Source organism: Nannobrachium achirus, assembly GCF_963921795.1.
Source record: "Nannobrachium achirus genome assembly, chromosome: 11".
NCBI lineage: Eukaryota > Metazoa > Chordata > Actinopteri > Myctophiformes > Myctophidae > Nannobrachium > Nannobrachium achirus.
In genome coordinates, this window is record NC_137820.1 from 33,896,817 (window position 1) to 33,909,861 (window position 13,045).

The window sequence follows — 13,045 nt, forward strand, 5'->3', positions numbered from 1 at the left end:
ATTTCTTTTAAAGTGAAATATAATTTTTTAATAATTCAATAAATATTGCAGTTTTATGCAAATTATTCTTCGGCCTCTAAATCATACATGCAAAGTTACACGTTCATGGCATTTGGCAAAGATGTAGAGGGTTAGTCAAGGTATCACTGAAACCAATTTTATTCCAATCGGCCAAAGGGGGGCGCTATACGAAGCGTCTGAAAATTCAAACTTCAAACGGGCATAAGTCATGACTCGTTTCGTTTGAAGACATGCAACTTGTTACACGCGTGCTTTGACTCAAGCGGAAGACATCTGTGTCGTTGTTAAGTAAGCTCCGCCCTTCGATTTTCCGCCACTTTGAGCAGTTTGTAAAACGCGTAAACCCGCTTTTATTCTGGAATTTTCGCGTCACGTGCACAAAACTTTTTTTACGTGAACTTTGGACCGATATCTAAAGATCTGTCAGATCGGATTTCTTTAACATTGAAACATGCTTTTTTAAATAATTCAAACAATATTGCATTTTTATGCAAATTATTCTTCTGCCTCTAAAACATACAAGCAAAGTCACATTTTCATGACAAAATAGTGTAGAGGGTTAGTTCAAATATCACTGAAACCAATCTTACCCCAAATGGCCAAAGGGGGGCGCTATATAATTTTGAGCAGTTTGTAAAACGCTTAAACCCGTTTTTATTCTAGGATTTTTTTTGCAATTTGCATGAAACATTCTACACGCAATCTAAGGACCTTTATCTAACATGCCTATGAAGTGCACACAAAAAAATTATAAAATAATAATAATAAATATAGCTGCAAGCAGCGATAAAGTGTCCAAAGCCAAAAACACCTCAAATCATGAACACAGCCTGGGATGTGCGTGAAATCTTGCAAGCACATTCCCAATAGGTCAAGGAACAGATACCAACCTTCTCACATTGGCCTGTTATAGCGCCACCAGCGGGTCAACTTTTGCACAACACATTTTTGGAACAAAATGGACCAATCTTTGACGTCAGTAACGTCAAAGAGAGCACTGCCTGCGATCTTGACATTTTGTGCTTTTATAGCCATTGTTTTCCGGCTTGAAGCGAGCCCACTATTGTTTCGAAGGAACAATATTTTTCTAGTTATTTATCTATCAGGCAGGCAGTCAGTCATATCAAGTATCAAAAAACTTCGGTTCCTTTCTACTCCTACATACTTAGTGAGAAAATGAAAATAAAAACATCAATGTGTTCAGTTTACAGTGGCGAAGTGTGCTATTACTTTTTACAGCAATCGGCCAAATGGTGGCGCTGTAGGAAGCCTTCGAAAGTGCGAACTTTGAACAGGTATAGCTCATGCTGTGTTATACATACAGCCATGAAACCTGTATACACTTATGCGTCTCCTCATGCCGAACAACTTTTACCCTCTAACTTTTGACCTCTGACCTTTAGGTCTCCCACAATTCGGAATTATATGAAAAACAGTACAAATCTATCTCCTCCTGGGTTTTTTTTGTTACGCGCACAAAACTTTTTTCACATGAACTTTGGACCAATACGGTCAGATTTATCTCGGTGGATTTCTTTTAAAGTGAAATATAATTTTTTAATAATTCAATCAATATTGCGGTTTTATGCAAATTATTCTTCGGCCTCTAAATCATACATGCAAAGTTACACGTTCATGGCATTTGGCAAAGATGTGGAGGGTTAGTCAAAGTATCACTGAAACCAATTTTATTCCAATCGGCCAAAGGGGGGCGCTATACGAAGCGTTTGAAAATTCAAACTTCAAACGGGCATAAGTCATGACTCGTTTCATTTGAAGACATGCAACTTGTTACACGCGTGCTTTGACTCAAGCGGAAGACATCTGTGTCGTTGTTAAGTAAGCTCCGCCCTTCGATTTTCCGCCATTTTGAGCAGTTTGTAAAACACGTAAACCCGCTTTTATTCTGGAATTTTCGCTCCACGTGCACAAAACTTTTTTTACGTGAACTTTGGACCGATATCTAAAGATCTGTCAGATCGGATTTCTTTAAAATTGAAACATGCTTTTTTAAATAAATTCAATGAATATTGCATTTTTATGCAAATTATTCTTCTGCCTCTAAATCATACATGCAAAGTCACATTTTCATGACAAAATAGTGTAGAGGGTTAGTTCAAATATCACTGAAACTAATCTTACCCCAAATGGCCAAAGGGGGGCGCTATATAATTTTGAGCAGTTTGTAAAACGCTTAAACCCGTTTTTATTCTAGGATTTTTTTTGCAATTTGCATGAAACATTCTACACGCAATCTAAGGACCTTTATCTAACATGCCTATGAAGTGCACACAAAAAAATTATAAAATAATAATAATAAATATAGCTGCAAGCAGCGATAAAGTGTCCAAAGCCAAAAACACCTCAAATCATGAACACAGCCTGGGATGTGCGTGAAATCTTGCAAGCACATTCCCAATAGGTCAAGGAACAGATACCAACCTTCTCACATTGGCCTGTTATAGCGCCACCAGCGGGTCAACTTTTGCACAACACATTTTTGGAACAAAATGGACCAATCTTTGACGTCAGTAACGTCAAAGAGAGCACTGCCTGCGATCTTGACATTTTGTGCTTTTATAGCCATTGTTTTCCGGCTTGAAGCGAGCCCACTATTGTTTCGAAGGAACAATATTTTTCTAGTTATTTATCTATCAGGCAGGCAGGCAGTCATATCAAGTATCAAAAAACTTCGGTTCCTTTCTACTCCTACATACTTAGTGAGAAAATGAAAATAAAAACATCAATGTGTTCAGTTTACAGTGGCGAAGTGTGCTATTATTTTATATAGCAATCGGCCAAATGGTGGCGCTGTAGGAAGCCTTCGAAAGTGCGATCTTTGAACAGGTATAGCTCATGCTGTGTTTGAGGTACAGCCATGAAACCTGTATACACTTATGCGTCTCCTCATGCCGAACAACTTTTACCCTCTAACTTTTGACCTCTGACCTTTAGGTCTCCCACAATTCAGAATAATATGAAAAACAGTAAAAATCTATCTCCTCCTGGGTTTTTTTCGTTACGCGCACAAAACTTTTTTTACATGAACTTTGGACCAATACGGTCAGATTTATCTCGGCGGATTTCTTTTAAAGTGAAATATAATTTTTTAATAATTCTATCAATATTGCGGTTTTATGCAAATTATTCTTCTGCCTCTAAAACATACATGCAAAGTTACACGTTCATGGCATTTGGCAAAGATGTGGAGGGTTAGTCAAAGTATCACTGAAACCAATTTTATTCCAATCGGCCAAAGGGGGGCGCTATACGAAGCGTTTGAAAATTCAAACTTCAAACGGGCATAAGTCATGACTCGTTTCGTTTGAAGACATGCAACTTGTTACACGCGTGCTTTGACTCGAGCGGAAGACATCTGTGTCGTTGTTAAGTAAGCTCCGCCCTTCGATTTTCCGCCACTTTGAGCAGTTTGTAAAACGCGTAAACCCGCTTTTATTCTGGAATTTTCGCGTCACGTGCACAAAACTTTTTTTACGTGAACTTTGGACCGATATCTAAAGATCTGTCAGATCGGATTTCTTTAACATTGAAACATGCTATTTTAAATAATTCAAACAATATTGCATTTTTATGCAAATTATTCTTCTGCCTCTAAAACATACAAGCAAAGTCACATTTTCATGACAAAATAGTGTAGAGGGTTAGTTCAAATATCACTGAAACCAATCTTACCCCAAATGGCCAAAGGGGGGCGCTATATAATTTTGAGCAGTTTGTAAAACGCTTAAACCCGTTTTTATTCTAGGATTTTTTTTGCAATTTGCATGAAACATTCTACACGCAATCTAAGGACCTTTATCTAACATGCCTATGAAGTGCACACAAAAAAATTATAAAATAATAATAATAAATATAGCTGCAAGCAGCGATAAAGTGTCCAAAGCCAAAAACACCTCAAATCATGAACACAGCCTGGGATGTGCGTGAAATCTTGCAAGCACATTCCCAATAGGTCAAGGAACAGATACCAACCTTCTCACATTGGCCTGTTATAGCGCCACCAGCGGGTCAACTTTTGCACAACACATTTTTGGAACAAAATGGACCAATCTTTGACGTCAGTAACGTCAAAGAGAGCACTGCCTGCGATCTTGACATTTTGTGCTTTTATAGCCATTGTTTTCCGGCTTGAAGCGAGCCCACAATTGTTTCGAAGGAACAATATGTTTCTAGTTGTGGGCTCGCCTATAAGGCGAGCACACTTTAGATATTGTCATTATTTCTATACTAGGCAGGCATATCAAGTATCAAAAAACTTCGGTTCCTTTCTACTCCTACATACTTAGTGAGAAAATGAAAATAAAAACATCAATGTGTTCAGCTTACTGTGGCGAAGTATGCTATTACTTTTTACAGCAATCGGCCAAATGGTGGCGCTGTAGGAAGCCTTCGAAAGTGCGATCTTTGAACAGGTATAGCTCATGCTGTGTTATAAATACAGCCATGAAACCTGTATACACTTATGCGTCTCCTCATGCCGAACAACTTTTACCCTCTAACTTTTGACCTCTGACCTTTAGGTCTCCCACAATTCGGAATTATATGAAAAACAGTAAAAATCTATCTCCTCCTGGGATTTTCGCGTCAAGTGCACAAAACTTTTTTCACATGAACTTTGGACCAATACGGTCAAACTGTCTGGTCGGATTTCTTTTAAAGTGAAATATAATTTTTTAATAATTCAATCAATATTGCGGTTTTATGCAAATTATTCTTTTGCCTCTAAATCATACATGCAAAGTTACGCGTTCATGGCATTTGGCAAAGATGTAGAGGGTTAGTCAAAATATCACTGAAACCAATCTTATTTCAATTGGCCAAAGGGTGGCGCTATACGAAGCGTTTGAAAATTCAAACTTCAAACGGGCATAAGTCATGACTCGTTTCGTTTGAAGACATGCAACTTGTTACACGCGTGCTTTGACTCGAGCGGAAGACATCTGTGTCGTTGTTAAGTAAGCTCCGCCCTTCGATTTTCCGCCATTTTGAGCACTTTGTAAAACGCGTAAACCCGCTTTTATTCTGGAATTTTCGCTCCACGTGCACAAAACTTTTTTTACGTGAACTTTGGACCGATATCTAAAGATCTGTCAGATCGGATTTCTTTAAAATTGAAACATGCTTTTTTAAATAAATTCCATGAATATTGCAGTTTTATGCAAATTATTCTTCTGCCTCTAAATCATACATGCAAAGTAACATGTTCATGGCATTTGGCAAAGATGTAGAGTGTTAGTCCAAATATCACTAAAACCAATCTTACCCCAATTGGCCAAAGGGGGGCGCTATATCATTTTGAGCAGTTTGTGAAACGCTTAAACCCGTTTGGATTTTTTTTTTGCAATTTGCATGAAACATTCTACACACAATCTAAGGGCCTTTATCTAATATGCCTATGAAGTGCACACACACAAAAAAAATAATAATAATGAATATAGCTGCAAGCAGCGATAAAGTGGCCAAAGCCAAAAACACCTCAAATCATGAACACAGCCTGCAATGTGCGTGAAATCTTGCAAGCACATTCCCAATAGGTCAAGGAACAGATACCACCCTTCTTACATTGGCCTGTTATAGCGCCACCAGCGGGTCAACTTTTGCACAACACATTTTTGGAACAAAATGGACCAATCTTTGACGTCAGTAACGTCAAAGAGAGCACTGCCTGCGATCTTGACATTTTGTACTTTAATAGCCATTGTTTTCTGGCTTGAAGCGAGCCCACAATTGTTTCGAAGGAACAATATTTTTCTAGTGACAATATCTAACCGTCATATCAAGTTCTCCTCAAAACTTCGGTTCCTTTCTACTCCTACATACTTAGACAGAAAATGAAAATAAAAACATCAATGTGTTCAGCTTACAGTGGCGAAGTGTGCTATTATTTTTTACAGCAATCGGCCAAATGGTGGCGCTGTAGGAAGCCTTCGAAAGTGCGAACTTTGAACAGATAGAGCTCATGCTCTGTTATACGTACAGTCATGAAACCTGTATACACGTATGCGTCTCCTCATGCCGAACAACTTTTACGCTCTGACTTTTGACCTCTGACCTTTAGATCCCCCAGAATTTTGAATTATATAAAAAACAGTAAAAATCTATCTCCTCCTGGGATTTTTGCGTTACACTCACAAAACTTTTTTCACATGAACTTTGGACCAATACGGTCAAACTAGTCTCGGCGGATTTCTTTTAAAGTGAAATATATTTTTTTAATAATTCAATCAATATTGCGGTTTTATGCAAATTATTCTTCGGCCTCTAAATCATACATGCAAAGTTACACGTTCATGGCATTTGGCAAAGATGTGGAGGGTTAGTCAAAGTATCACTGAAACCAATTTTATTCCAATCGGCCAAAGGGGGGCGCTATACGAAGCGTTTGAAAATTCAAACTTCAAACGGGCATAAGTCATGACTCGTTTCGTTTGAAGACATGCAACTTGTTACACGCGTGCTTTGACTCAAGCGGAAGACATCTGTGTCGTTGTTAAGTAAGCTCCGCCCTTCGATTTTCCGCCATTTTGAGCAGTTTGTAAAACGCGTAAACCCGCTTTTATTCTGGAATTTTCGCTCCACGTGCACAAAACTTTTTTTACGTGAACTTTGGACCGATATCTAAAGATCTGTCAGATCGGATTTCTTTAAAATCGAAACATGCTTTTTTAAATAAATTCAATGAATATTGCAATTTTATGCAAATTATTCTTCTGCCTCTAAATCATACATGCAAAGTAACATGTTCATGGCATTTGGCAAAGATGTAGAGTGTTAGTCCAAATATCACTAAAACCAATCTTACCCCAATTGGCCAAAGGGGGGCGCTATATCATTTTGAGCAGTTTGTGAAACGCTTAAACCTGTTAGGATTTTTTTTTGCAATTTGCATGAAACATTCTACACACAATCTAAGGACCTTTATCTAATATGCCTATGAAGTGCACACACACAAAAATAATAATAATAATGAATATAGCTGCGATAAAGTGGCCAAAGCCAAAAACACCTCAAATCATGAACACAGCCTGCAATGTGCGTGAAATCTTGCAAGCACATTCCCAATAGGTCAAGGAACAGATACCACCCTTCTTACATTGGCCTGTTATAGCGTCAACTTTTGCACAACACATTTTTGGAACAAAATGGACCAATCTTTGACGTCAGTAACGTCAAAGAGAGCACTGCCTGCGATCTTGACATTTTGTACTTTTATAGCCATTGTTTTCTGGCTTGAAGCGAGCCCACTATTGTTTCGAAGGAACAATATTTTTCTAGTGACAATATCTAACCGTCATATCAAGTTCTCCTCAAAACTTCGGTTCCTTTCTACTCCTACATACTTAGACAGAAAATGAAAATAAAAACATCAATGTGTTCAGCTTACAGTGGCGAAGTGTGCTATTATTTTTTACAGCAATCGGCCAAATAGTGGCGCTGTAGGAAGCCTTCGAAAGTGCGAACTTTGAACAGATAGAGCTCATGCTCTGTTATACGTACAGTCATGAAACCTGTATACACGTATGCGTCTCCTCATGCCGAACAACTTTTACGCTCTGACTTTTGAACTTTGACCTTTAGATCCCCCAGAATTTTGAATTATATAAAAAACAGTAAAAATCTATCTCCTCCTGGGATTTTTGCGTTACGCGCACAAAACCTTTTTCACATGAACTTTGGACCAATACGGTCAAACTAGTCTCGGCGGATTTCTTTTAAAGTGAAATATAATTTTTTAATAATTCAATCAATATTGCGGTTTTATGCAAATTATTCTTCGGCCTCTAAATCATACATGCAAAGTTACACGTTCATGGCATTTGGCAAAGATGTGGAGGGTTAGTCAAAGTATCACTGAAACCAATTTTATTCCAATCGGCCAAAGGGGGGCGCTATACGAAGCGTTTGAAAATTCAAACTTCAAACGGGCATAAGTCATGACTCGTTTTGTTTGAAGACATGCAACTTGTTACACGCGTGCTTTGACTCAAGCGGAAGACATCTGTGTCGTTGTTAAGTAAGCTCCGCCCTTTGATTTTCCGCCATTTTGAGCAGTTTGTAAAACGCATAAACCCGCTTTTATTCTGGAATTTTCGCTCCACGTGCACAAAACTTTTTTTACGTGAACTTTGGACCGATATCAAAGATCTGTCAGATCGGATTTCTTTAAAATTGAAACATGCTTTTTTAAATAAATTCAATGAATATTGCAGTTTTATGCAAATTATTCTACTGCCTCTAAATCATACATGCAAAGTAACATGTTCATGGCATTTGGCAAAGATGTAGAGTGTTAGTCCAAATATCACTAAAACCAATCTTACCCCAATTGGCTAAAGGGGGGCGCTATATCATTTTGAGCAGTTTGTGAAACGCTTAAACCCGTTAGGATTTATTTTTGCAATTTGCATGAAACATTCTACACACAATCTAAGGACCTTTATCTAATATGCCTATGAAGTGCACAAACACAAAAAAATAATAATAATGAATATAGCTGCAAGCAGCGATAAAGTGGCCAAAGCCAAAAACACCTCAAATCATGAACACAGCCTGCAATGTGCGTGAAATCTTGCAAGCACATTCCCAATAGGTCAAGGAACAGATACCACCCTTCTTACATTGGCCTGTTATAGCGCCACCAGCGGGTCAACTTTTGCACAACGCATTTTTGGAACAAAATGGACCAATCTTTGACGTCAGTAACGTCAAAGAGAGCACTGCCTGCGATCTTGACATTTTGTACTTTTATAGCCATTGTTTTCTGGCTTGAAGCGAGCCCACAATTGTTTCGAAGGAACAATATTTTTCTAGTTATTTATCTATCAGGCAGGCAATCAGTAGACGGGATCTTCGGTTCCTTTCTACTCCTACATACTTAGTGAGAAAATGAAAATAAAAACATCAATGTGTTCAGCTTACAGTGGCGAAGTGTGCTATTATTTTTTACAGCAATCGGCCAAATGGTGGCGCTGTAGGAAGCCTTCGAAAGTGCGAACTTTGAACAGGTATAGCTCATGCTGTGTTATACATACAGCCATGAAACCTGTATACACTTATGCGTCTCCTCATGCCGAACAACTTTTACCCTCTAACTTTTGACCTCTGACCTTTAGGTCTCCCACAATTCGGAATTATATGAAAAACAGTAAAAATCTATCTCCTCCTGGGTTTTTTTCGATACGCGCACAAAACTTTTTTCACATGAACTTTGGACCAATACGGTCAAACTAATCTCGGCGGATTTCTTTTAAAGTGAAATATAATTTTTTAATAATTCTATAAATATTGCGGTTTTATGCAAATTCTTCTTCTGCCTCTAAATCATGCATGCAAAGTTACACGTTCATGGCATTTGGCAAAGATGTAGAGGGTTAGTCAAAGTATCACTAAAACCAATTTTATTCCAATCGGCCAAAGGGGGGCGCTATACAAAGCGTTTGAAAATTCAAATTTCAAACGGGCATAAGTCATGACTCGTTTCATTTGAAGACACGCAACTTGCTTACACGCGTGCTTTGACTCAAGCGGAAGACATCTGTGTCTATGTTAAGTAAGCTCCGCCCTTACATTTTCCGCCATTTTGAGCAGTTTGTAAAACGCTTAAACACGCTTTTATTCTGGAATTTTCGCGTCATGTGCACAAAACTTTTTTTACATGAACTTTGGACCAATATCTAAAGATCTGTCAGATCGGATTTCTTTAAAATTGAAACATGCGTTTTTAAATAAATTCAATGAATATTGCAGTTTTATGCAAATTATTCTTCTGCCTCTAAATCATACATGCAAAGTAACATGTTCATGGCATTTGGCAAAGATGTAGAGTGTTAGTCCAAATATCACTAAAACCAATCTTACCCCAATTGGCCAAAGGGGGGCGCTATATCATTTTGAGCAGTTTGTGAAACGCTTAAACCCGTTAGGATTTTTTTTTGCAATTTGCATGAAACATTCTACACACAATCTAAGGACCTTTATCTAATATGCCTATGAAGTGCACACACACACAAAAAAAAAATAATGAATATATCTGCAAGAAGCGATAAAGTGGCCAAAGCCAAAAAACACCTCAAATCATGAACACAGCCTGCAATGTGCGTGAAATCTTGCAAGCACATTCCCAATAGGTCAAGGAACAGATACCACCCTTCTTACATTGGCCTGTTATAGCGCCACCAGCGGGTCAACTTTTGCACAACACATTTTTGGAACAAAATGGACCAATCGTTGACGTCAGTAACGTCAAAGAGAGCACTGCCTGCGATCTTGACATTTTGTACTTTCATAGCCATTGTTTTCTGGCTTGAAGCGAGCCCACAATTGTTTCGAAGGAACAATATTTTTCTAGTTCATATATATGTCTGTCATTGGTTCTGCAGGCAACGCGACCAGAAGCCTTCCCTCACCCCCACAGACTGCCAACAGACGGCAGCCGCATAGGACCCAACCGACCCTACTCACAGGTCAGTTCTTTTCAAATCTTTTTTATTATTAAGGTACAATGTAACAATGAGGCAGGTACACACACATATTGATGACACCCCAAGTCCCATTCTCATCACAATCATTGGTACAAAATAGCACACGGTCTTGAGGCCATCACGGTTCGTAAAATAGTATAAAGAAAAGAGACCCTGCCCATGAAGTAAAATAAAAGAAACATTTTTCCCCCTCCATATACCCAATTTAGTGTTAAGCCAATTCTCCCATTCCCATGCTCTACGCTATACCCATCCCTGCTAATCCCCACAGTACTCATTGGGAGGGTGAAAACAACAACGGGTCTCCTCCGATACCCGATCCCGTCATGCCACCATCTTCTCACAGGTCAGTTCTAACTAACCATAGAGTTATATATATTTAATAGAACAGGGGTCTTCAACGTTTTCAGGCCAAGGACCCCTTAGTTGAGAGAGAGATGAAGCAGGGACCCCCACAATCTTTTCAGAGATTATAATTTAATCGTTTGATTGCACAATCATCAGTGAATTTTGGATTCATGACAATTTGTGTTTTCAGATATTTAACCACTTGAACCATCAATATTAATAAACTTGACCTTTCACTTTTTTTTTCCCTCTACACCAAACCTCTTTGCCCAAAATAGCCGATCTACAGCTGTGAGACGTTGTGAGCTTGTAGATCTGCTATTTTTGGCTTAAGTTCTCAGAATATTGACACTAGGGTTCAAGTGGTTAATATAAAAAAGGAGAAAAAAAAGTTTCTATCACACAAAGATTTGGAGGACCCTCTAGGGGTCCCGGACCCCCTGTAGAAGACCCATGTAATATAGAGGTAACTATCTGGAAATCCCTACAACCTTGTATGAAGTGCTCCAGCGTTTTGAGACACGCTTCGAGCTGCGTTTCGAGCTGCGTTTCGAGCTTGTGGATCTGCTACTTTTGATGTTTTTGTGTGAGGCTGTAGTACGATCAAGTACGACGTTCATTTACAAAAAACACAAAAAGTTAAGATATGGGGATAAGAGGTTTTTGCCCCCCGACAGCTGCAATATTGAGACATTTGTCTTGATGCATTTCTCTCACGTTGTATGGTTGGTTGTGTTGTTTGCTTTTGACGTGCGTGATGCGACGCATTGTGAGCTTGTAGATCGGCTATTTTCAAAAGTTGTTTATACATTTGATAACAATGAGTACTTTTACTTTTGATACCAAATTACCAATACATTTGTACTTTTACTCAAGTAAATGTTGAATACCGTACTTCTACTTGTACATCTACATTGCAGTACTTTACTTAAAGGCCCGCTGACACGCCCCGAAATTATAATAGTATGATACAGTAGGTCACGTGGTCTCTCTCACAGTCTGAAATAGGTTGAAACTCATGTCACAGTGTAATCTGCCCCTCGCCCCCCAACAACAGCTAGCCAGTACAGTAAGTAGTCTAAGTACAGTCAATTAATTTGATTGGCTTATAATTGCGCATTCTCACAGTGACATCATAAACATATTAACTAATATTTTAAGATTACTTTTTAAAGTGACAGTACCCCTTTAGATGACAGTCCTACTTTAAGTACAGAATGTAAGTACTTTTTGCACCACACTCAGTAGCTCACACGGAGCAGCCCCGCCTCTCTCACCACAGTGCTGCTCTCGGCTCGCGTCACTTGACTCGTCTCGTTATTTGCTCCACTTGAAAATAGTTTGCGCGGCTCTTGTCACGGTGTCAACTTGCTGCGCATAAGAGCACGGAGCCTTAACAACCAGATATGAAATATAACACGCTGTTCTGGACAAAAGTCAATTACTTATTGCACTTCCTCTTTCAGTCCCTATCTCCCCTATAGCGTGATTTGGCCAGAGAACAGCTTATTCTGCTTTGTTGGTCATGCAGAACAATACATTCCTTCAGTCAAACACATTCCCACTGTCCCTTCAGTGTGGAGCCATAATGAAGCAAACATTAGCTGCAGCAGGAGTCAAGTGACTTTGCAAACAGTACTGGCCCATACTGTACTTCTACTTAAGAAATTAACTGTTTGACTGTTTTATTACAAAAAATACATCACTTTAAGTTGAGTGAAAACCTTGGAAAATATAGTGTTTTTTTTTTGTTTTGTTTTTTTGTATTGTGGTTTATGTCATTGTTTCTGAGATTCTTTTTATCACAATGTGCTGTTAATTTACAGCACTGGCCACCTTGGGTAAAAGGAGAGTATACCCACTCTTTTGGTGCGATCTCCTCATTCATTTGGTTCACTATTGGTCAATGTGAAACATCCTTGATTGTAAATGTGATTGAAAAATCTTCTGTGTCATTTTAGATTTTTGCATTGGCCATTCAAAACTGTTTGTAAAATCTTCAAAGCGTGAGAACTACTGATGTCGAAGGCATTTGCAGAATTGGCCTCGTGTTTTAATGGGTTGGAGTGGCACCAACTCTGAGTCTAGAGGTTGGAACCCTGTGTGATGCATCCGGCCTGTTTGAGCATAGATAAGAGCTCATTGGCCGGGAAGGAACCGAGGCAGCAGTGTTG

General features: G+C 38.8%; 1 protein-coding gene across 1 annotated transcript in view; it reads left to right on the forward strand.

Moving 5' to 3' along the window:
* The window catches only part of dyrk4 (dual-specificity tyrosine-(Y)-phosphorylation regulated kinase 4), a gene marked incomplete at its 5' end in the record, with an annotated part of 71,884 nt that overhangs the window by 24,686 nt on the left and 34,153 nt on the right, over positions 1-13,045 (forward strand). Inside the window, one exon of the mRNA XM_080736382.1 lies at positions 10,422-10,505. Coding sequence (XP_080592508.1) covers positions 10,422-10,505 — 84 coding nt within the window. The remainder of the gene's footprint in view (positions 1-10,421; positions 10,506-13,045) is intronic.